The sequence below is a fragment of the Leopardus geoffroyi genome, chromosome A2 (genome assembly GCF_018350155.1).
Source record: "Leopardus geoffroyi isolate Oge1 chromosome A2, O.geoffroyi_Oge1_pat1.0, whole genome shotgun sequence".
NCBI lineage: Eukaryota > Metazoa > Chordata > Mammalia > Carnivora > Felidae > Leopardus > Leopardus geoffroyi.
In genome coordinates, this window is record NC_059331.1 from 82,887,994 (window position 1) to 82,914,150 (window position 26,157).

General features: G+C 41.8%; 1 protein-coding gene across 10 annotated transcripts in view; it reads right to left on the reverse strand.

Annotated features, from left to right (window-relative positions):
• Positions 1 to 26,157, reverse strand: part of MAGI2 (membrane associated guanylate kinase, WW and PDZ domain containing 2) — a 1,332,179-nt gene that overhangs the window by 54,102 nt on the left and 1,251,920 nt on the right. For 7 of the 10 annotated variants that reach the window (XM_045494592.1, XM_045494594.1, XM_045494593.1 and 4 more), the window contains one exon: positions 18,619 to 18,757. In XM_045494592.1, coding sequence (XP_045350548.1) covers positions 18,619 to 18,757 — 139 coding nt within the window. Of the gene's footprint in view, positions 1 to 8,526; positions 8,638 to 18,618; positions 18,758 to 26,157 lie in introns of all 10 variants that reach the window. The other 3 variants (XM_045494599.1, XM_045494601.1, XM_045494600.1) reach the window with 2 other exon arrangements.

Below are 26,157 nucleotides of genomic sequence, written 5' to 3' on the forward strand. Positions count from 1 at the left end.
TGTGCAAATATCTCTTCAAGATCCCATTTTCAATACTTTTGGATATATATACCCAGAAGTAAGATTGCTGGGTCATATGGTAGTTCTGTTTTTAATTTTATTGAGGAATCTCCACACCATTTTCCATAGTGGCGGCACATTTTACATTCCCACCAACAGAATGAGGGTTCTAATTTTTCTACCTTTTTTGCCAACGCTTACTCTTTTCCTTTCTTTTTCATAGTGGCCATCAGACAGGTGTGAGGTGATATTTCATTGTGGTTTTGATTTGCATTCCCCTGCTGATGAGTGATGTTAAGCATCCTACCATATGCTTGTGGGCCATTTGTACATCTCTGTAGCCCAACCATAGTAGCACCAGGGGTTTCTAGCTAGAGGTTGTAGGTGCCCTATGGCTTTGGCTGTAGAAAGACTGGGACTCGATTTTACTGTATGTGACATTCTGAAGGCAACCAACAATCACTTACAAGCTGAGTAAGCAGTGAGATTTTTTTGGTGTGGGCATCCCCTGATATTTCACTTTGAAAACAAGCTACTGTATTGATTGTTGTGTGCCCAGGGATAATAAGCTATTGATGGAAATAATGGGAAAAGGCCAACTGAACAGATGTATTTCACTTGGAAAAGATAATTTTTCTCCCTTCTGGCATTTTATATGAAAAAAAGGGGGTATCTTGAATATAGAAAGAGATATTAAGAATTCCTGCTACTTGCTTTCTCTGTTAGTGACTTTTCAAAATGAATGAGAAAATGACCCAATTTATTTTTTGAAGGCCCTATGTTAACAAGAGACAGTCTTTCTCCAGAAAAATCCAGTGTATGAAAACAACTCCAAGTACTCTTATAAAAGATGACTGTGTCCATATGTTAATGTTGGGGTTATGAGGGACAGTGGCCACTGTGTCACTGCCTACCTGTCACAAGGTAGCAGGGAGGTGATACAGAGCCTGGAGCAGGCAATGAGGAAAATTCTGTATTCTTATTCTCTTCTCCTTTCGTGGCCTTCCTCTCACCCCCAATTTTCTGTGCTCTTCCCTGGGGATTCCCACTGCCCTTTGGGTTTCACATGCTAGAGATGCACTATTCTGATGCAATTGCTTGTTATGAATCACTATTTGAATCTCTTAAAATCCCACAGGCCTCCCCCACTCCTCAGATTAGTTCACTCACATTACTTTCAATGCTAGTACTTGAAGATGCCATGTAACAGGACCCTGTCATTGTGCAGATAAGAAAACTGAGGCCCTGAGAAGTTAAGTAATTCTTGAAAGCTCACCTGTCTTGTTAATGGCATCATTTCTGAATTTTCCTATTTCTTTTTCCTCACAGCTGCTCTTCCATCTTCCCAAATACTTAGGCTCCTAACTTGGGATGACTTTTGAAGCCTCCCCAGTTCTTATTCCTTTTATGCTATCAGTCACCAAGTCTTTTTTAAAAGATTTTTTTTTTTTTAACGTTTATTTTATTTTTGAGACAGAGAGACAGAATATGAACAGGGGAGGGGCAGAGAGAGAGGGAGACACCGAATCCGAAACAGGCTGCAGGCTCTGAGCAGTCAGCACAGAGCCCGACGTGGGGCTCGAACTCACAGACCATGAGATCGTGACCTGAGCCGAAGTCGGATGCTCAACCGACCAAGCCACCCAGGCGCCCCTTTCAGTCACCAAGTCTTAATGATTCTTCTTTCAAGGTTCTTTATATTGTCAACCCTCCTATATTTCATTTCAACTGTTTTCAGCACCTCATTGACCCTTCCCTGCATTTCTAACTTACTGTGATAGCCTCTTTATCTGATTTACTTTCTTATCTGGTCCACCAGTGATTCACAACTCTGGCTGCTCATTGTGTTGACCCAGGACACACTTAAAAAAAATTACATCGTACCTGAGCCTGTACTCCCACCCACGGCCATCATTCCTCACCTTCATGGGTTAATTGGTCTGAGGAGAAGCCTCTACAGGTAATTTTTAAATACAAGTTCCCCAGTTGTTTCTAATGGGTAGCCATGAGTTTGAAAACTATTTCCAAAAAAAAAAAAAAAAAAAAAAAAAAAGAAAGAAAAAAGAAAAAGAAAACCTTTTCCAAAAATGTTCCCCACCACCCCTAAGATACTTCTTTGGTCCCCTCAGTGTGATGCTCAAGAATCTTCTGTGCCTCCTCATTGCCACTGGTTTATAGATATTGGCCTCTTCCACACATTGACAATTCTTGCACTTCTACTCCCTCTGCTTTTCAGAAGGTTACCCTGCACTCTCCTCGTTTGTGATGTGGGAAACAAAGGCAAGCTGAGGACAAAGCATATTCTAACAGCCACCTCCACCCCCACCAAGGTGAGATATGTGACATTCTTCATGCACTCCTGGCTGCCCAAGAACAAAGGAAAAGGAAAAACAAATGGTTAACTGATAGACTCATGTCCCACGTGACTGTGTTCTCTATCAGTTTGTAACTATCTTGATAATTTACAAGAAAAAAAAAAAAAAACTTCTATCAATAGTTAGGCATCCAGGATCCTATAAGTCTACTTTAGCAAATGAAAGTCCTTTTGAGGGGCACCTGGGTGGCTCAGTCAGTTGAGCATCCGACTCTTGGTTTTGGCTCAGGTCATGATCTCAGGGCTTCATGGGTTTGAACCCCGCATCGGGCCCTGTGCTGGCAGTGTGGAGCCTGCTTGGGATTCTCTCTCTCCTTCTCTCTCTCTGCCCCTCCCCCACTCATTCTGTCTCTGTCTCTCTCAAAATAAATAAACTTAAAAAAAAAGTCCTTTTGAAAACTTCCTCTAGTCTTTACCTCCCCCAACTCCCAAGTATATAATCAAACACTCCTCACAACCCCAGTGCAGCTCTTTCTGCCCATGAGTCCTGTCCCCGTGCTTTAATAAAACCACCATTTTGCACCGAAGACATCTCAAGGATTCCTTCTTAGCTGTTGGCTAGAACCCCAACACTTCAAACCACATCAGTTTGCTTCTTAGCATCAAAATCATCTCCCACAGTTTCTATTTGTAGTGTCCTTTGCCCTCCACTCTGTTCATCCCAAACCTTCTGGTTCTTCAAGGGTTATCTCAAGACTGGCTTCCTTCAAGGATCCCTTCTGACTATTCTGGTCATTATTTCCCCCTCCCGTCTCAAACTCCCTTGTCATTTGGGTTTGCACTGTCTTGTACTTGTTCCACAGAGTATTTTCAGCTATCCCATGAGATAGAGAACTCCTGGAGGTGAGGAAGGGACAATACCACATTTTTTTTTCTCTGTAGCCCCAACAGCATCAAACAATGTCTGATGCATATCATAAAATAAATCAATTTGGTTGAAAAAAATAGATCCAGGAGGCTAGACAAAGAGCTAGAGAATTTTCCAGAGTGGCTCCCTTTTTACAGGAAGGTAGGTACATGATCCCACACAGACCTTACATTAGCTTTTGTTTCACAGTTTTTTTTTTGTTTGTTTGTTTACACAGCTTTTGTTTCAACTTTCCCATAGGAGACAATTATACACGGCACTTCCATAGCAAAGAAGCAACTCTGGCATGTTAAGCTACAATTTGTAATGCCAACATAGGGCAGAACTACAGTTTGAGAGAAAACACCTTACAGAAACATTATAACTTAGATTAACCAAAAATAATTGCCTGGAACATTCAATCAGCCAGATTTCCTCCACTTCACTCTTAATAGAGAATTAACTCCGTGCTTAACTCCACTCTTGTTTTCTATAAGAAAATAGACAAGCGGGAATTTATGAAAACAACAACCAAAGTGCTACTTCTGGTTTAGGTTGAGACAGTCAATGGAAAGTTGGGACACCATCCTATGCCTTCTGCAACCATCTACAAAAGCTTACATTGAGATCTGCTGTCAGAATAATGACTTTGTGATACTGCGAGACTTACAGTCATTCATGCACTCACTTGTTCACTCTATAAAGCACCATATTAATAATCCAGAGTGATGAGCAGTATTTGAATTCTAGAAAGGGGAGGAAGTAGGTAGATATTGATAATTATGTTGTAAAAGAGAGAGTAAGAGGGAACAGGGGAGATATAAAGGGCTATGGGATTTCAGAGGACTGGGATGTTACTTCTGATTGGTGGACATGGGGAAGGATTCATGGAGGGGGCAGCCTTTGATGTGGTTCTTAAAGGAGGACATGATTTGGAAAAAGGGTTTCTCAAACATGGGATCAGCATGTGCCCACCCATGAAGGTGGGAATATAGGGCAATGGCAAATACTCCAGTGTAGCTGGGGCACAGATATGAAATAGGATATTGTGGGAGATGAGAGACAAGACTGATTTGGATGGAGCCAAACCAGGGATGGTTCTGGCTCTAATTTAAGGGTGTATGTGTGTGTGTGTGTGTGTGTTTGTGGAAAAGGTCTTTGGGTGGGGTGGGGGGGGGGAAGTCCTTAAGGACAACCAATTGCTGTATTGCTCTGGTATCGAGCTGGGAAGATTGGCCAGAGCAATACAGAAAACAGGTGGGCTATTTAACCTTGTGGAGTGGCCCTAAACAATAGGAATGGAGAGAAAGCCATTGTGAGAAATGAGAGACATAAAATCACTCCCTGTTGGGAACTCTTTAGATATATAGGGAAGGCAGTCAAGATGGTTTTGAGGTGGGTGATGAGGAGGATTGATGGTCCCTTAATTAATAAGTGATTCAAGAGGAGTATTTTTAGGAGGAAAGATCATAAATATAATTTTGAATACACAAATGTGGGGTATCTGGCTAGAAATGTCTAGCAGGCAGTGGGAAATCTCAGGGTGGAGCTGTGGAATGAAGCCAGACATGACAAAACAGAAATGAGTCATCTGCACAGTCTTGACAGGTGGAACCCTGGGGGAGAGTGAGATCCTGAAGGAAAATCTGGGGAGGGGCCTTGCTGGATGGGAAGAGTGTTGAAGGATACCCTGGAGAGGCAATCAGAGCAGCAAGAGAAAATCCAGCTAATATACTGATCAGTAGTGTTAACTACTCCAGGGAGTCCCAGGGGAATAAAGGATTGAATTAGTCATTGGACTTTGTTACCATGGTAAGACTGGTGATCATTGAGGGGACACTTTCATTGGAAACTTGATGATGGATTCCAGATTTCAAAGGGCAAATGTATCCCTGGAAAGGGAAATTAAGCAGATCATGCTTGTTTTCAAAATGTTTTGTACATCAATCCAGGAACGTAATACATTTGAGAGTGACTTTAATGAGTGCCAGTAGAGTATTTTTTTTAAGTAGGCTTCACCCCCAGCATAGAGCCCAACACAGGGCTTGAACTCACAACCCTAAAATTAATATCTGAGCTGAGATCAAGGGTCAGATGCTTAACCGGCTGAGGCACCCAGGCGCCCAAAGAATATTTTTTTGTGAACAGTGAGCAGCATGTTTTCCTTAAACATGCTCTATATACATAGTTCCCTTAGGGGAGAAATGGTGTCATTCATCTTTGTACCCTGCCTATCCCTGCCCTCTGAAAAAACAAACCAGACAAACCAGGCCTTAAACCCATGACTGGATCTAAGTAGGAGCTCTAGTTATTTGCCATCTCACTCATGGATTCCCATTGTGGCCCAGAATGTGGGGAACCCTGTGGGGAAGTCCTGTGGTGAGGTCCATGGAGAGTAGTGCATGAAGGCGTTTCCTACCCACAACCCTCAAAATCACTACCATTTATTGAGTGCTATGCACCCAGCATTGTGTTAAACCAGGCAGTAAAGTGGATTCTAGTCCCTGCCTCCTCCTCCTCCTTCTCCTTCCCACTCCTTTCCTAACCCTGCTCCCAGCCCATCTTGGGGCAGAACAACCACTTTTTCATCAAGAAAATGGGTCATTCTCCCTGTAGCTTTCCTGAAACCCTCTCTCTGGCTCCCACCACTCTTCTCTTTGGTTCTCTTCTTGCTTTTTGGATTGTCCTCTCCTGATCTCTTACTTACCACATGGATGTGACCATGTCCCATGGACTCTCCTCTCTGTACACAGAGGGGCCTCTGAGAGAGGCCCATTTGCGGCCCTCACTGTCCTCTTAGGGACTCCCCCAGTGCTCCGGCCCTTGAGTGCCTTATCCAACTACCCTGTTGGTAAGAGTCCTCTGGGGATCCAGAATTCAGCAAGTCCAAAAGTAACCTCGTTATCTTTCTTTTTAAATTTCCTCCTTCACCTGTAGGGGTCATCTTCCAGTGAGCCCTGGGCCACAAGCCTCCTCCCTGAGCCCCTTCTTTCATATTCATCATTCACCAGTTTTGTTACTTCCATCAACGGAATGGCTGGAGTATCTCTAGAATCTATTCACAATGTGCTATTTCCACTATCACTCCCCCAAGTCTGGTCTTCTTATCATGTGTTTCAACCTCCACAATAGCATTTTAACTGTCTCCAGTTTCTTATAAAATACAGTATCGAAGAATATTTCCAAATACGGATATTTTCACCATTTCATTCAAACAATTTTTCAGTGACATCTGGTTATATAAAATCCAAATTCCTCTGCTTGGCATACAAGGCCCTTTCTCATTGAACCCACCTTTGTGTTCTTTTATTTAGGGCCCCCCTTTCTCATTTAGCCTATGTGATAGCTGTTCTCAACATGACTCCCTGACTTCAGTCAAACTGTTTCCTTTGCCTGGAACAGCCTTACCTCTTGCCCACACTGGTGAAATCATACTTGTCACTCAGGTCCCGGCTAAAATGTAAAGTAGAACCTTCTATGACTCTGCTAAGCAGATTTAGTATATTGCCTTCTTTGAACTCTTATCACTCCTTTGCCAATACTACTCATACTTGCCCCTCTGCCTGGTTTTCTCCCTGTCATTCCTACTTACTTGTGAATGCATATAGGCAGAGGCTCTCTTATTAATCTTTACATCCCAGCATTGAGTAAAGAGCCTGATAGATGTTGGTGCGACTGGATAGAAACCACAAAGAGCCTTCTTGTGTTTTTGTTTTTGGCTGGTGACACTGGTTAATTGGTTGATTCAGGTCTCCTCACCTCCATGGATTACAGACTAGGTAAAGTAAATTAAATGGTAAGCATATACCTTTCTTTTGTCAGAAACACAAATCTATACCTATTTAAACCATAGTCAATGGACTGGACTTCCCTATAATTGTTCCATGGCTTTACGCCTTTTCCAGTGAATTGGAGCTTTCTCCTTTATGCTCTGATTCAGGCTTCCTCTGATCATAACATCCTTGAGAGACAGACACTTTAGAGAAATGATACATTTAAAACATCTGTTTTTTAAGACATCCTCAAAGACTAATTGCAATTGTGTGTGTGTGTGTGTGTGTGTGTGTGTGTGTGTGTGTGTGATACTTATATGGGCATAAAAGTATTTGGTAAGGAATTGTTTAGCATTAGGCCAAATAACTCAGTGAGTAAATATTATCTTTCACGTTAGAGTTATACCAATCCCAATGGCAATCTGCAGGGTCCTTAACAGTTGGAAAATATGTTTCAGGAAAAATTCAGAGAGCTAGTTTAAAAGACTTTGGTGGAGAGATGCTTAACCATGGCTGTGACAGTGTCAATGGGGTCACATCAAGCCTGAATTGAGAAACGTGTCAGTCTGATTCATGCTTCCATGCCTAACCATGGGGACTGAGCATGGTATCAATTTCTGCCGAAAAGTCAAACTGATGTTTTAAAATTCCAGTCCTACCTATTAAAATGTGGCAGTAGCCACCTGCCCATTGCAGGATTTCACAGTGGAAACGTGGGCCACCCTAGGGGTGTGTTTGAGGGGTGAAAAGTTGCTTGAACCCTATTTGCAAGGCTATCATCTATATTCTGCTTTATTTATGTATGGGATTTTTTTTCCCTTAAGCCTTTTTCCAAGTGCTGGCTCAAATACAGCCAACACTTAAGAATATTCATTTTGAAATAGTGGTGAATCATGTTCAGATACAAAGTTACGCCTACTTTTTAAAAAGTCACAACTATCCTCCCCCCCCCCCCCCCCCCCCCGCTTAAATTTGGCGTATCTTTGAGCACAAGGAAGGAAAGTGAGAAGCTCCAGTCTTGTGTGGACAGCGACCACAGGTGGGTGAGGGACATACCGTGATGCCAGGGGATGTTCAGAGATCCTAGGGCTAGAATGTTTGGCAATGTGGCTCTCCTTCTGTTTGGTGTCAAAGGGGTGCCCTGGGTCAGAGCTATCTGAACTTGGGTTGAGGGGAAACCAATTTGATCATTTGCATCGAAGCCTGGGGAGGATTTTTGGAAGTGTGTGGAGCAGAACTCTGCCAGTGCGGTCTGCTGTACCCTCCCTCCCTTTCCTTCCTGCTGGGGCCATTCTGGACCAGACCCCTGGAATTTGGTGCATCTCAAGTTTTCAGGAACCCACAAATCCTATCCTTATAAGGATAGCATATCCTTATAAGGATAATGTAAGGTCTCAGCTACATGTATTTTCCAGAGCTCTAGCAGTAATTAGACAAGCTACTATGAAAGAAAAAGCATTATACATCAGTTACAAACAATGCAAAACCAAAGCTCATTAGAGAAAGATAATATTCATGCAGATTTTACAAACCGTGTCTTTAGGGTGGCCCAATAAGTAGAAATATGGGGACCCATGCTTGTCACTTTTCATGCACATGGAGAGACTGGAAGGTACCATTCCTAAAGGAAGGGGAGGAACAGCCTAGGACCAATCATTAGAATTAACAGAACCAGTGACAAAGATATATTATTACTGTTAGAGTCAAGATTGCTTAGTATGTTTAGAGCAGCTGAATACAAATTATCTAGGCAGTAAGAATAAAGACTTTAAGTAGAGCTACCCCTGTCGAGCATGCAGCATGAAATTAGTGCAAGACTGAGCTACATGTGTATTCCAAAAGTAGATTTTTCTCAAAATATTGAGGGCATCCTGAGGCGCTTTTAGGGAGGCACAGATGTTAAAAATTTTTTGAAATGGTCATATCACAGTTTTTGTAGAATTGTCTCACAAAAATGGGATGTTTAGGGATAGCCGCTGTCATTTGAGAATCAGTCACAGTAATCAGTTCCAAACTATGAACAACTGAACAAATGAAAACGTGGTGTGCCCATGTTTATATCTCTCTTTTTGCTAATAATCTCACACGTTCTTATAGCTTTCCTCACCTCTGACAATTTGTTTATTTATAGTCAAAGTGCACAGTTGACTTGCTGAGTGTAATTGTTTTCTGGAAAAAAATAAAGCAGGGAAAAGAAACGCAGCCCCACCCTGCCTGCTCTCCTCTGAGGTACTCACCTGTCCCAGGGCCATGCTATGAAGCTACCCTCTCGGTGGCTCTCTTTCTTTGTCTTTTTCTCAGCTCTTGGGCTACAGGTCTTTATCTACATGTAGATGGGTACTAGACACTCCAGAATATCCAAATCAATAATCTCCAAGGGACAGGACCCAGGAGGTGCACCAACGGCCACCCCCCCCACCCCCACCCCTTGCCCGCTACTGTGTTTTCTCAGCTCCATGCAGCCCGGGGGAAAGGAAGGTGAATGTGAGGTTAATGTGATGGGAACAACTTAAGCCGTACAGCTCAGACATTTTGCGCCTGATGTACTCCTTGCTGGCATTACTGATGGTGTTCCCTATCTAAATACCTAACTTGCTCCAAACGGGGTGCTATGTCTACATGGCTTCAGTATGCAGAATGGAACAGCGCTCCACGTAGATTTCTGATTATGCCACATGGAGTGCTTTTCACAGCATGGCATGTGTCTGAGGGAAGGGAGACCAAGGGTGAGCACTAGCACCTTGAGGTTAAATGGAAAGCGGAACCTCTCTGTGGTAAGAAAACTAATGCTTAACTACAGATGTTAGAAATGGAAATTACATTTCAGGACTTATTAATTGAGTTTACCATTTAGCCCTGCCAAGATGCAAGTAATTTTGTACCAAAAGAATCAAGCTGTTTTAGTGTCACACAGAGAGAAGGCTCTCATCTTGTTTTAAATGTGACCTTTACTGGACTTGAAAGATACATGTGCGGGAAACCTCATGGACAGAAGTTCAAAGAAAAAAACCCAGAACATGGTGGAAATAAATTGCTGTGAAGGCTGGGGTAGAAATTGCAGTGAAATGTGAAAAATGGAGTTGTATGCTGGCATATTCAATGCACATGTTATGAGTGTGTATGTTCGGCCTTAACACCTAGGGTCCTGATGAGGCCAGAATCACTAGGTGTTACAGAGCACATGCTGAGAAAATCAGAGACCTTTGTTCGGTAGTGTAAAAGCAAGTTATTCTGTAAGCAAATGTCTGAGCCACATTATAGTTCACAGCTCTTTAGTCAGGACTAAGTGTGCGTTCATTCTATGAAAAAAAATAACAACAAGAACTGAGCCCAAATAGCACATTGAAAAATGTGTGTGATTCTCAAAGTTTAGAGATTTTGCTATAATTAGAGTGCATCATTCAAGCCTGGAGTAAGGCATTATAGAATTTCATCTTTGGTCCTGACTGAGGGAATTAAGTTAAAAAGAAATATTAAGAAGCCTTTATCAGGATAGGAACGTTGCCACAATCCTATCTTGGAGCACGGCTGTATGCAGATTTCTCAAATAACAAAAATCTGGCTTCATGGACTCATTATTTCTTCCATTAGAAATGAAAAGTTTAGAGGGCCTTAGTTAAAAAATGAAAGCTTGAAAGTGACTTGGAGACTCCACGGTTGCTGGTTATGGCAGTTGGCTGGACCTACCCAAGAGTTTGTCTTAAGGAACTGGTATACTGTTTTGAGCACCTGGAGAGCAGAGTTTGGTTGGCAGACCGCTTCGCAGGGATCAAAACCTTTTCTGTATCCGCTCTACTTTGAGACAAGAAAAAAATCAGACAGCGGGGGAAATGATTTTGGCATTTAGCACCCTCTTCCCAATGAGTGCAGCTGAAGGGTTAGAAGCTTATCTCGAATCAACTCTTGAACCCCAAGGTCAGCCTGTCCTCTGTGAGGAGGGTGGGAGCTGAGCTTGGATGGTCAAAAATGGCCAGAGATGGAAAATGGGAGGACAATGGGAGGAAGATCTAGTCTCGTTTCTTTAAGTTGTAATGTTGTGAGTCTCAGGACAAAAACCATTTAGACTAGATGGCCTGCAGAGCGGGGGAGGCACACCTGAGAGTGGGGGCCAAGGAGAAGTAAAAACTCCTATGTGCCCGGCCTTTACAGCAGAGCCAGAGAAGATACACCCCGTAATCTTGGGAGCATGGCATTCCCTGAGATGGAGCTTTAAAAATACAGAATCCTGGGCCAGATTCACACATCATGTTCACGCGTGCATATGCACACAGCTTGAAAACCAGGCTGCCCGCTTCTTGTCTCTTAACTTTTATCCTTGCTCTCCCCTTTCCCCTCCACTCCTTGTAAAAAACATTCTCTTAAATGTGTGACTTCCTGGGGATCCATGTTGATGTTCTTACGGCATTCAGTAGTGCTTTCTCTAAGAAAATTCCTTCTCCCTGGACTTTTGAGGAAGCAGTCCTCCGTGGGAGAGCCCAGCTTCATGCTGGGGGAAGGAAGGGAATGTTCTATCAGAGCCTAAACTCTGACTCTCCAGGATAGGTTACTGGAAGCACTGGGATATTTAGGTTTTCTAAGATGCACGTGGCCAACAACTTACGTATTTGGAAAATGAGGGTGGTTGGACCTCAAAGGCCAAATTGGTTCTTCTTGGTAGATTTCTTGGGTACTATGTGGTCTAATATATTTTACCAGAGTCTTAAATGCCTAACAAGTGAGGACTTGGGGAAGGGGGTCATTTACTATATCCTTAAAAGAGAAAACTGCACGTTGGAAATCATGTAAGGGTATCCAAAAAGAGCAAATATTCATTATAGTCCATGGGCCCCAATAAAACAATGTGAAGAAATGAGATTTCATCCTTCTCCTAAAATCACTTAAAATAACAAATGAGGTTTTTGCTGAACAGTGGGGAAACGGAATCTCAAAGTTGTGTGTGTTTTTTAAGGAAGCTTTTGCCTCTGACTCCATGAAATGGGAACTTATTGGGAGCTTCACAGAGCATTTGCTGGGCTCACCTACACGCTGCAGAGAGCAGTCGCGAGCCTTTTTAGGCAGGACGAACCCTGTCCTCTGTATGATGCGGCCCAGAGTTCTGCCGGACAGCCTGAGCTCTTCCCTGGGTCTGACTCAGTAGAGGTGTACTGGAGTGATTTGTGGAACCTCTCATGGAAAAGGAAGATACACTCAACCATGAATGTCAGAAGCTGAAATTAAATTTCAGAATTTATTATTGAAGCAAGCTGCCTTTTGCCCTATTAAAAATGCAGGTGAATTAGTGCAAAGCCTACTGAACGTGGTCTCTGAGGAAGAAGCCAAGACAATGGAGACTCTCTCCTTTTATCGTGGGGGCACAGCAGCACACCCACAAACCCTCTGGCTATGAGGTTATAGTGCTCCAGGCTTCTGGGGGCTGACAGCCACAGGAGGGGAACATCGGTGATTAGCAAATTTGCCAGATGAAGTTTTGGTTTACTGACTTAGAATTTAGAATAATTCAGACAAGGTCTAAGCAGAAATTTACCTATACTCAGCGAGTCCTTTCTTCAGAAAACGTACAAAGCATTGGTATAAATATTACAAAGGCAATGTTTAACAAACTAAAGAAGCCAAGTGCTTTTCAAGGATCCTTAATACTCTAGAAGTACGTATTAAATCCCACAAATAATTAATAAAACCCACTTAAATTTTTTACTAGAGCAGATCTGTGAAGACCTTTTAATCAGTCACCACTGATTCTGTTAGATTCTGTTAGAATCAGTGGTTACATATATCCTCATTCTTAGATTGTTAGCTCACCCAGGGCCAGGACCGTATCTTGTGTTCAGTGCTGGCAAAGTGCACATCGCTAGTGCCCAGAAAAATCCTGATTTAGTTAAGTGAACAGTAATGACGTGAACTGATGATATTAATTACAAGATTTGTCTTGTATTAATATTTAGTAGGGGTATACTGTCTGCATTTATCTTTGTATGGTCAGAGGGACCAAAGCTCTTGCTGAACAAATAACTATAAAAAAGATGATAAGAGTATGCTTATAATGTTCACTTGTAATATATATTCTTGTCAATATATGTTCTCTTTTTTTTAAATCTTTTTTTTTTTAATTTTTTTTTTCAACGTTTATTTATTTTTGGGACAGAGAGAGACAGAGCATGAACGGGGGAGGGGCAGAGAGAGAGGGAGACACAGAATCGGAAACAGGCTCCAGGCTCTGAGCCATCAGCCCACAGCCTGACGTGGGGCTCGAACTCACGGACCGTGAGATCGTGACCTGGCTGAAGTCGGATGCTTAACCGACTGCGCCACCCAGGCGCCCCTTTAAATCTTTTATTGTAATCACCTAGTGATCATCATGACAAGTGAAATCCTTAATCCCCATCACCTGCTTTAACCCATTGCCACCATGCCCACCTTCCCTCTGGTAACCATCAGTTTCTTCTCTATAGTTAAGAGTCTGCTTCTTGGTTTCTCTCCCTCTCTCTCTCTCTCTCTCTCTCTCTCTCTTTTATTTCCCCCTTTGTCATTTGTTTTGTTTCTTAAGTTCCACATGAGTGAAATCATTTGGTATTTGTCTTTCTCTGACTGACGTATTTCACTTAGTATTATACTCGAGCTCCATCCATGTTGTTGCAAATGGCCAATGTATATTCTTGAAAAAAAAAAAAAAACAACAAATAAACATCGCCTATTGCCATATAAGTAGAGACCAGTACTGCTTAATCTGGTGCTCTAATAAATTGTAAATCATGTGTATTTCCTGATGAAAGGCAGTACTATTTGGCCTATTCATTTCTTTAGCTATAGTTACTGATTCTTATCTTTTCTCTACTTCCCTTAATGCAGTTTTATTATGCTTACAAAATGAAAACAATTCCATTTACCAAAGACCTGTAATCAAGTCCAAACCCATTAAAGACATAATTCACTTTCAAAATTGAAGGGTAGGCAGAAGTCAAATTCAGATTGACTCTTTCTTTTTCCCTTTGTGTGGGCATTTGATGTTCGTTGTCCCTGGGCCACCGATACTAAGAAAATTTCACTTCATCCTTGTGACCCTGCCGGGTCTCCTAAGACCACCAGTCTCCATTTGCAACAGGACTCCCTTCACCTTGGTAGTCATAAAGACGTGCTCTGTTGCCTCTTAAGAGAATAAACAGGCTAGACCACTAAGACTAGAAAGCATATTTCTGTTTTGTTTTATTTTGAATTTAATCAGATTTGAACAGCAAATATCACCAGGGGAAAGGCCCAAGTTGGTCCGAACTGGTTGATTTTTATTTCATCCAGTGGCACCTCTATTTACCCTGGCCCTGGCTCTGTGGCTCAGCATCTAAATCAAGTAAGCGTTCACATCGATTCCTTGAATGCTAATGAAGGATACCTGTATTTCAAGGCAGGGAGCTAATTTGTATAATTTATTCCTGTGCAGCTTTCCAACCATGATACATGCTTTCTTCTCTCTTAACCTTTTAAGATTTAATTCAAATAGCAACAACCAGTGTCAAGGAGGGCATTACTTTGGAGGCATCATCTTCGGATTCTTTTTCTCAGTATGGTGGAGTGAAATTTCCTTATTCTTGCCAGTTGTTGAGATGTGTGTCGGGAGGGGGGAGCTCGCGCTTCCCGCGGAGTTTATAATCAACAAATTCTTATCCTGAGGACTAAAGTAGAGTTGAAGTATCCATCTCCTTCAAGGACTTAGCCATAAAAGCAACTTCTTCAAAGCCCTTATCGCTTGCTGACTCCCCCTGCAGCAGCTCGACAGCCTGTGTGCAGCTCCTACCTCCGCGGCCGCATTTACTGATTTATGCCTGTGACTTGGCTGGGGTGTCGTCTGCCGATTAGTCTTGCGGTAATTATGGATGGCATATTTGCAGCATATTTATTCCTCTCCTCAGCTCACTTGGATTCACACTGATTTTGTTTAGTCAACAATCTGACAGATTACCCTTGGTATTTTTTTTTTTCCCTTCAATTGTACCTGTGCTTATCTCTCTGTCACAGATCACCTTAGGAACTCAGAGCAAGAGTTCTGTATTTCTCTTGACTGAAATCAGCTTTTCGTTGACGTGGCCAAATGTCCAGATAAGGGTCTTGCTTCAGAGCTGTTGTGAATTCAGAATTCTGCAGGTATCTGAGGGAGGGCTGGTAGATATCACTTAAAACCCTGCCACAGGCTGTTGGTTGTCGATCTACTCTTCAAAGTTCACTCTCCCAGGCTGGGTTAAATCCGCACACCTCCCTAGCAGGTTATGTCTCCTACAGATTCTGATAACCCCCTTTAACTATCTTTAAGGATGGATTTTTGCTAAGTTTAGGATCTTAAAAGTCAAACAAAGGAAGCAAACACAGGATTAAGCTCATAGTTGATGGAAAATTCAGTGTTCCTGTGATGAGGGTGCCATTTGGACAAAGTGGATTATATTCTTGGTTATATCTACTGGCTAACTCAAGCATTTTCTTTCATTGTCCTTGTTTCTGTTATTCGGTTTTGTTACCTCCCCCATCTTGTGTTCAGACGTTGGACAAAAAATTCTGCTTCATGATATAGTCTACTTAACTGGTGATGAAGGAATTATGATGTTCCTTAGCTGTGAGCAGTCCTTTTATGCTGGGGTCATTTGTAAAGTGACTGTGGCTGCTTCTTTGGCTTGCTCCTGGTACAGGAGTTCACATGACAGCCTTGAGACTGTTATCCTTAAAGGGACCTGCTTGCAAGGTTGGCCATTGGCTGGCCTCTGGGACTGTGACAGGTAAATTGTCTCCTACACTAATATAAACCCTTCCCTAAATGATAAGGGTGTCTCATGGATAACCATGCAAACAACACAATTTATGCTGAACACCTGCTTTTCTTACAGGAGTCTAGAATTTTGGTATGTGCTAGGCAGAGAGTGGTCTGCATGACCAGCACCCAGTATAAGCCCTAGGTGCCAAATCTTTAATGAATTGCCCTGGGCAACAGTATCACACCTTTATTGCTGAATTTTTATTGCTGGGGGAAGAGTGATCTCTGGGTGACCCAGAGAGAGAGAGAGAGAGAGAGAGAAACAATAAAGAAGCCTGTACCTAGATTCCTCCAGACTTTGCCTGTTTCTCTCCCTTATGATCCCACTGTGTATCCTTACTATGTCATTATGATAAATCTTACCTGTGAGTACAAGCATATTCTGTGTCTCAGGAATCTTTCCAGCAGATTTTTGAATGTGCGTGTGGTCTTAGAGATGCCTGAAATACCCTCCTCATTAGTCTCTATGACTCCAGAAATATCACTTGATGGAATTATCCTCAAAGATCTGGTCTGATCCCTACCTTCTCGGTTTCTCATGCAAAACCAGGCATCTTTCAGCTTAGATTTTCCTGAAGTGCTAATGTTTACTTAGTTTGTGATTTTTCTTTTACTTCTCTAAAGGAGAAGACCTTGCTCTTCTCTATTAAACTGGTTACTCTGTGGGCGCCTGGGTGGTGAGGTCATGATCTCACAGTTTGTGAGTTCAAGTCTCACATCGGCCTTTGTGCTGAGGTGTGGGGAGCCTGCCTGTGATTCTGTCTCTCCTTTTCTCTGCCCCTCCCCCACATGTGTGTGTGTGTGTGTGTGTGTGTGTGTGCACTCTCCTTCTCTCTCAAAAATAAATAAATACAAAAAATTTAAATTGCTTATTTTGTGACATAATCTCGAAAGCTAATTTACAATCAAAATCTAGGTCATTCTAACATCAACAGTAGCTGACAAACTCTAACTAACCATTGGCAAGTATGATTTAATGTTACATTTTAGGGGAATATATTTAGAAGAACTCTGCAGTACTTCTGGAGTTAACCGTATTGACAATTGGTCCCTCTAAACTGTGTCCAGATGTTTGACAAACCCTGTTTGTTAATTTTAGAATTTAACCTTAACCATATATTTCCAGATGATGGATGAATTAATGGGATCATGGTGACATGATCCTGAATTTTTGTCTTGTTCAAAAACATGTTTTTATTTTTTCTTTAAAGATGCTTTGAGACAGCATCATACGTAGGCATTATAAGCTGAGTCATGCTGCCAATTGGGCAATGGTACTTTTGTAACTGCTCACTATAGACACTATAGTGTCTATAGCTCACTATAGACAAGCTGCTGAAAATGTGAACCAAATAGTGATTTTATAAAAGAAAAGAAAGCTCGGGATAGCCATGTTGTTCAGATTAACTTCTTAAAGTTTAACTTGTTAGTAAAATAAGAACAATATTAACTCTATGGAAATTCCTTGGTATAGATAATGGGTCTTGCCATGGAATGAAACATACCTTTAAAATAAGGTATTTTTTAGAAGTGATTAATTCACACAGGTCAGTTTGGTCTTATTGAATCATGTATTGCTCTGGGGTGCAAAAAGTTACCCTATTCCAAGAGTAAGAGTCTACAAAAGGATTAGTTCTGGTGCCATTTAACAGGATCAGGCCTGAGCTTGTTGCTAATATTCATATTTAAAAATATTTTATTAGATCCAAACATTAAGGATGGGACCTGGGATGAAATCTTTCCATGGGCACAGAGCCAGCCCTACAGAAACTTCTCAATGCTTTCTTTGAGTATTTGCCAGTCCTTTTGGGGTTTCAAGACCATGAAAACAAAATTTTTAAGGGCATTTGATTTCAGATATTTCAACTGAACTCAGGACTATACTGCCTGCTAACTAAGGAAGTGTTCAGCTCATTATTAGGTAACTTAGGCAAGTTACCCATAATTAAGGTAAGCATAATTTGAGAGGGAAAAGCGTTATTTAGAATTTGTGTGTGTGTGTGAGGGGGGGCGGTAGGGGATGAATGGATGAAAATGAGAGTCCATTTTTCTAGATCAACAATTTGAGCTAATTATTCAGACCATGGTTAAATCCTATTGCCCCCTGCACCTGTTTTCACTGATATCTGTCCGTCTTTCTGTCACTCCCTGAGATTAATTACAGCCAGTTCAGGGTGTGATGCTTCTCATGTAATGACCATCCGGCAGTTTCTTAGTAAAACTGTCAGTGATGTCTTAAATGGGCTGCTGAAAAATAACACCATTAAAGACTTCTGAAGCCAAATCTAATGCACTTCAATTCCTTCCTGAAAAGCACAGAGATACACAACATTAGAGTGAATTTTTGAACTATCCTTAAATGCCAAGAAAATGCAATCACTGCATGAAGTTTACATTCTAATCTCCCCACCTGAAGATCTGTTCTTGTTTGTTCCCTGGTCCCAGTCACATACCCTACAGGGCAGTTGTGATTCATGAGCAAATTTAGGAAATAAGTGATAAATTACTGTGGACTCAAATGAACAGAAGACTGTTAGTCAAATTGCAAAAGTTCTAACATATAAGTGGTGGCTGGATCTCCCTGCACGCTCAGAGATGCCCTGAAAGGTCCTCTATTTGCTATTTTAAACATCACTTAACCAAGGGAGCAAAAGAAAGAGCTCACACGCATATAAATCTTCGGCTTAAATGTACATATGCATGTATATATCTGTTGATAGCCAAGTCTATATTTAGGTAGAATTAGAGAACTGATACAGTTTTACAAATAAGCATAGGCATTTACAGTACACAGAAGAAACAGAAAACAGGTGAATCAAAACATGAAACGTACCATACTCCGGGACCTGCCCCGTCCCGCGCTTCAGCAGCAAACGGACCCTTCTTCCTCCCGACTTGATGAGCTCTATTGCTCTGGCGTGTGTCATGTCTCTTGTGCTTTCCCCATTGATCTCAATGATTTGATCTCCTACCTGTTAATTAAGGAAACATTAACTCAGCCAAGGATGGTTCTACTCACCTTGCATTTCCAACAGATTAGAAAAGCATCCCTTAAAGAATACTGGTTTCCAGAGAGCATCTGAACAATTTGATTGCAGCCCGTTCCTTCTCAGAAGCAGCTAATTCCTGGCTACATCTTGAATCTGACCACCAAACTTAATTTACCTTTACAGAAATTAAAATATCAGGCCATAAAGTTGGGGTGATATGTTACTTATTTTCAGTCAGTGTGGCAGAGGCTTTAATTAAACTTTTAGCATTTTTTTTTTTAAATTAGGGAATATGTTTGAAGTCACAATTCCAAACAAACCTGGCACCTTTGCTTTGAAACAAGAAGTAAATATTTTAAGGCCTTTTCATTGAACACAGTGCCAGCTTTGGACTTAGTGCAGCATTTAATTCAGCATGCTGGATGAGATGATTGGTTTTTGGGCTTCTCTGAGAATTTTTATCATGCATCATTTAAATTCCCCTGTGTGCTATTGTGATGTCGCCTTCTTTGTAAATATGGTTGGTTGATATTCAAGTTTGATGATGAGTTTTCCATCACAGTTGTTTGAATTAAAAATGAGATCTTCCATTCTCCACACATGACTAATGCCCTTGCTAAATCTTTGCCATGCTCGCACCTGATTGCCAGAACTGTTTGGTTAAATACCAGTCCCTCTTGAATTGTTAGAAATGCCCAGGCTTCATAAGCAATTCCCATTTAGCCTCCGTGAATAGTTAGATGGAATAAAAGAGGTTCAACCATGAACACATCAGGTAACTCCCACAGTACCATTACTGTCAGGAACCTTTGAGTTAAAATATATTTCATTTCAGTGGAAGTCACTTAAGATAAATTGGCCAGGGAAAGCACCATGAGTTGCTTTGCAAAAATGTTATTTTAGTTGGTTCCCTAAAAGCAGACCTCAACCTAAACTCTATAATGCAGACAGAATCGTGAATAAACTCTCCATAGCACAGCATTATCAAGATGGGTGCTGGGCAAGAAGAGGAATAAAAAGTTGCCATCACAATGGCAAGACAGCACTAAAATAAGACCACTCCCCACCCCCAAAATGAGGGGAGAGAACAAACACATGTTTGTAGTAGCAAGAGAGTAATATCTCTGTTTAAAGAGGATTTTCTAGAGGTAAGGACTTCAGTGCAATGAAGGAAAAGACTTCTTCCACTTTGTGTATGGTGGTCTTTGAAAGTACGGCTTTTGGGCAGTGGCAGAAGTTTACCCCACTGGTATGACTTCCACATTTCAGAGAAGAATGATGAACGACAGGACTAAGTTAATTTGTTTTAGGGGCAATGTTTGCAACATTTTTGTTCAGTTCTCCTTAACTGTCTCCTTTCCCATAAGGCACAGGCACAGCCTGAATTCAAGTAGCTTACCGGAGGCCACTGTATCCAAGCCAGAGGCAGAGATGGGACCAATTATTGCTCTCCCAGCAGTTCCCACCCATGACTGAAACGTCATGGCACAGTATTAAATTGTAGAAGTAAAATGAAAGCTCCAGTGAAGTTATAACAGAATCTTCATTCTTAGCCAGACTTTTCCTCTGAGCTTCATACTCATGCATCCCCTTGAACACTACACATCTTTACCTGGACGTCCAATAGCCACCTCCAATTCAACACCAGCAGACTGGGCTTAGCATTTTTCTCCCAAAGCACTTTTTTTCTCTAAATCTGGTTAATGGTACTACCACTCACTCAAGTGAGAAATCTGAGGGGCATGCTGGGTTCACTTCCTCTCTCTGACCTCATTTGTAACCCATTGCTAACTAGTGCAATTCAGGTATCTACCTGGATTATTCCAGTATTCTCCTGTCACTCTCCCACCAATATCTTCTTCTTATTGTCACTGGAGTCATTCTTCTAAGAGAACTCTCCCCAAGGCTTCATGACTATTGAGGGATCCAGGGTTTTCCATATGCTACTGTTCTCTTTGCATTCTCTTCCCTATAGACCTGTTGATTTCCCACTCTTTCTCAAAGCCAGTCCAAGCATCTTCTCTGGGATTCCTTCCTCGACCCTGTCTTCTTTACAAGCAGATGTTTCTAATATTTACATTCATTTGTCCCTGTATCCCACTCTAGTATTTATCACACCTTGTTACAGTTATGCTTTTCTATCTTCCCTCCTAGATGTGGACCTTCTTCACTCATCAAATGATTTCTGGGCACCTACCATGTGCTAGACAGTCTACTAGGGTGATAAGATAAAGATAGAGATAAATGGTATAGTATCTAGTTGTCAGTCTAACTGGAGAGGAAGTAGGTAAATAAGGTTATTATTCAATATACCTTTGCTATGATGGAGATATTAACAAAGTGCTAAGAGAATAGAAATGAGGGACATCTAACTCAGAATGGGTGAATTGGTAGTCAGGGAGAGCTTTCTGGAGGTGGTGACATCTCAACTGAGTTTTGAAGTATCAGTAAGAGTTCCCCAGATGAAGGAGGAGGATGAGCATTCTAGGTAGAGAGAGCAGCAGATGCAAAGACCCTGAGCCTTGAGATCATCGTATATTTGGAGAACTGTCAGTTAGTTTATTCTGCTACTCAGGAGTTCAGGCTTTATTTTTAAGGCAACAGTAAGGCACTAAAGATTTTATTTATTTTTTGATGTTTATTTATTTTTGAGAGAGACAGACAGAATGCGAGTGGGTTGGGGCAGAGAGAGGGAGGCACAGAATCCGAAGCAGGCTGTCAGCTGTCAGCACAGAACCTGACGTGGGGCTCGAACTCATGAGCTGTGAGATCATGACCACAGCCAAAGTCGGATGCTCAACCAACTGAGCCACCCAGGTGCACCAGCCACTGAAAACTTTAATCAGCTGGTAACCTGACCCGGGAAGCAAAGTGGTATCTAGAAATCTCCCTGAGTCATCAGTATGGAGACTGGACTGGAGAGAAAGTGGGAGATTAAAGAAGGGTGCTGAAGTCTGTGAGGTTATCACATTGTCTATCAAGTGGGAAACTGGGAGGCTGTGGGGAAAGAGACAGAGACCAAACATACCATGGTCTCAAGAAGCAAATGAGGGCAGAGACTGTGTCCCTTTTAATGATGTATCTCATATGAGATGCACTGTAAGTATTTGTGAATGAATGAAGCATTTACACATGGCTTATCTTGAAAATCATGGGAGAATGGGTTATAAACACTCTTGGCCCCCAAAACAACCGTGACAGCCACCTTTGCCTGAGGACACTTCTGTCTTGAGACTGACAGTGCGAGAGTCATGTAGAGGGCAAAAGGAATCTCGTGGTGTGATAGAAATAGTCATACATCATCTGCATTCTGGTCCCATACTTGAGAGACTTAGAAAATTTGATGTTTTAATTCTCTTGTGCATTTGTTATGTTTCCTTTTCCCTCCTAAGATCTCAGGAAGACCATGGGAACAAAACTTAGCATGGGAGGGAGAGGTGGTGGGTTGGAAGACTACAGGGGTGGTTGAGAAGTAGAGGGGTACGAGGGCTGCACAAGGGCTGGACTGACGTCTCCGGTGCAGGAGTTTCAGGGACGGGTCTCCGAGAAGAGTCAGGGGTATTACTTTTATTGAGTTCCCAGGAGCATGACCTGACCTTTTGGCCTGGCAGATTTCCATACTTTTAGATTTGATGCAGGGTCCCCTCAGAGGGAGAAGAGGATGCCTCTGGTGCTGGTTGGATCAAGGATCCTAAGTTTTCATCTAACACTTTCAGTCTCTCCCAAGCCCCTCCCCAGACAGGACACCGGAGGATGTAGTATGTTGATTTTCTGCCTCACTGGAAGCAATGGAAGTTTTTGAATAGTCCAGGATCTTACCAAATTCGGAACAAAAATTTTTGGTGTGTGTGGAGGGGATGCTGGTCAGGTAAAATGATGGTAATGCTGTCACTGTCACAAAGCGAATCTTACAAGGTGTTCTGGGCAGATTACAAAGGTGGGCCAAGTCATTTGGACCTACTGTCAAGGGTAGCAACAAATCCAACAGACTCAAGAACTGTTTCTCTTTGCGAAATGACAGAAATTATAAAAAAGGTTTAATTTTTATTTTTACTCCACTACTAGTATTATGCATAGATGTTTCTTTTTTTTTAAAAAAATGTTTGTTTATTTATTTTGAGAGAGAGAGAAAGAGAGAGAGAGTGTGTGTGAGAGAGAATGTGTGTGAGTGGGGGAGGGGCAGAAAGAGAGGGAGAGAGAATCCCAAGCAGGTTCTGTGCTGACAGCACAGGGGCTCAATCTCATGAACTGAGAGATCATGACCTGAGCCAAAATCAAGAGTCGGATGCTTAACTGACTGAGTATCCCAGGTGTCCCTGAATAGTCGCTTTAAATGGGACTCTTTAAATAAATTTCAAATGTGAATCCTTTTGCTTTCATCCTTAGTATCTGGATGTATAAGGAGTTGAATATATCAGGGGCAGAGAGGTTCTCTGGTTACCTTCCCACCTTGTGGCCAAGGGGTGGCCAGTTGAAAAGCATCACTTTCCTACCTCACACGCAAATCAACTGAGGGAATTAATTTGGTAAAACCAATGGAAAATTTGCAGTCCTTTAAGGGATGAAGAAAAAAAGACCAGTTGTGATTCTGATACAGTCTTCTCTTTCCATACTTTGTTACAGAGCTATCTTTAGCTGAGCTACGTACTAAAGTGGAACTTTACAAATGTCGTCCACTTGTTCTTAATGAATTTTTAAAATATCAAGTTCTAATTAGAATTGAGAGAGAGATGGGAGAAGGAGGGCTGTGGGGTGGAGGGAAGAGGGAGAGAAAAAAAGAAGTGGGGAGAGAGAGGGAGACTCAAAGTTCACAGATGTGTGTGTGTCAAGGAGATGTCGAATTTAGGAAACTAACCAAAGGGCTTAGAAAAAAATTCCAGGCATTCATTTTTTTTCCCCATGGAAGAAATATTTATATCTGTAGTCCTGTATCTTGGGGCAATTAACAACCCTACATCAATGTCTTAGGGGCAATGAATGAGATGAGACTGTCCCCTCTCACAAACTGATGACTGGCAGAGGGGATGGCGGGAGTGGGAAGATGGCCAAAAGGGGTGAAGGGGAGTGGGAGGGACAGGCTTCCAATAATGGAATGAATAAGTCACAGGGATGAAAGGCACAACATATTGTAATACTGTTGGATGGTGACAGATGGCAGCTATGCTTGTGGTGAGCATATAGCACATTGACTTGTTGAATCACTATGTTGTACACCTGTAGCTAATGTAATATTGTGTGTCAACTATATTTCAACTGAAGATAAAAGTCACTTTACTGAAAAAAAGAAAAGAAAGGAAAAGAACAGAAAAGAAAAGGCTGCCCGCTCTCGGCATAGCCTAGTAAGTTCTGTATTTCTACTCCTACATTTCTGCTCATATATCATGGCAGATGTTTCGTTAACAAAGCTGTTACCAAATCCTTGAACTTGCCAGGGGCCCTGCGGGTAAAGCTTTTTCTTTTCTTATTGGAAAACCAAGGCAGGTAAAGGTAAAAGTTTCAATATTTCTTAAGCAGTTAATAGTTCAAGATGTAAGAAAAAAACGTAAACTCTGTACTGTATGCACTTTTGTAACCAAGTTGTATAGAATGTATTGGGTTTGGCTCAATGAAATCTTTAGAAGAACTTGATTAATCCTGGACTTACTTTAGCCCTGAGTCACAGACGTTCCCACTCAAGTCTTACTCCGACACCGCACAAACATGCTTAGCTGGCTGTAATCAGTTAACCACCCTCTTACTACTACTGCACCACAAGAACCTATTTTGTATGATCATACATGACTGAAACCCTAGATTATAATTAGGTGTGAGGATTTGAACTCTTTGAGAATTTTATACCAACAAATAATGGATATCTCTATTCTTTATTTCATGGAAGATTTAGCTGTGGACTATTTTTGTGGCTATTGATCTGAGGCCTGAGGTTAGTGAAATTCTTCGCTTATAGTCTGGCCTTTCTTGTCGACTCCAGACCCTTCACGGGCAGGGAAAGTACCTACTGTCTTTGTGTCATCTACACAGTTCTTGACAGTAGGTCCTTGACAGGGCCCTTGATTACTTGCGGTTGAGCAAAGGCTTTGCTTTTCAGTTACAGTAGCCATCTCTATTCTCACAACATAGTTCAGCTTTAGTACGTCTCAGCATACCTTACTGAAAGCTTTCTTGAAATGCTGCCTTAAGCACTTCCAGCAACACCATAACAATTTCAACAGTACTTAGAGGAGGCCACATGAAGTTTGAGTAATGGTGACCTACAAAAATTGGTAGAGACAGGTAAAGTAATGGGAAACAAATGCTAAAGGATTGAGAGAAAGTAGAATGGAGGCTGAGTCTGAATGAAAAAATCATAATGTGCTGGGAAAAAAATCTGACTGAGGGTGTTCGCCGCTGCCTGCCACAGGCATCATCACCCGGTGCTCTGACAACAGGACACATGGGCATTGATGGCCTTGCTGGAGCAAAGGGACAGGCTGATTTTCAACTGGATGGTGACCTTTAATATGTAATGACTGTTTTCACGAATAACTTTTGTTAGATATTATTTATTTATTTAAAAAAACATTTTTCAATGTTTATTTTGAGAGAGAGAGAGAGAGAGAGAGAGAAAGCAGGGGAAGGGCAGAGAGAGAGAAGGACACAGAATCTGAAGCAGGCTTTAAGCTCCGAGCTGTCAGCACAGAGCCTGACACAGCTCAAACTCATGAACTGTGAGATCATGACCTGAGCCGAAGTTGGACCCTTAACCCACTGAGCCACCCAGGTGCCCCTGTTAGACACTATTTAATAACCATTGCAGTAAAGTTTTCAAGGGATTATGCTGAGTGTTTTGGCTAACCTTCCTGTTTCTTCCACTAGACTGGTGATTTAAATACATGATATCCAAGTGCCTATTATAGGACCTGGCTCTTGTTACAAACCGTCGTGCACGGCTGCCTCGGCAAAGGCACAGGAGCCCATCAAGTCAGCAGATTTTTCCAGAGGGAAAGCTTCCAACCCAGTTGGAAACTGAAGCACATGTTTGAGAGCACCAAAGTACTGTGACTTTTATTTGCCTCAGATAAGGTATATGTTGAAAACAGAAACTCTCTTTCTACTATGCTCTACAAAATAATCACTAAAAGGAAAACATCCCAACATCTCTCAAGAAACTTCATCTAAACACAAGTGTGAAATAGCCCTTATTGATTTGCAGAAGGATCCTTAATCAAGGTGATGCCGGAGCATATTCTCGCTGAGAAGGACCGTGAAAGTGAGGGGAACAAGTGGGAAATAAGAAGTTAGGGGCGCTGCAGAATTCTGAGGGTTATCCCTTGAGGTGAGGGATGTACCCTATTTCATATTCACCCTTTAGAACAGACTTAGTCACAGCTCAAGAAATACTT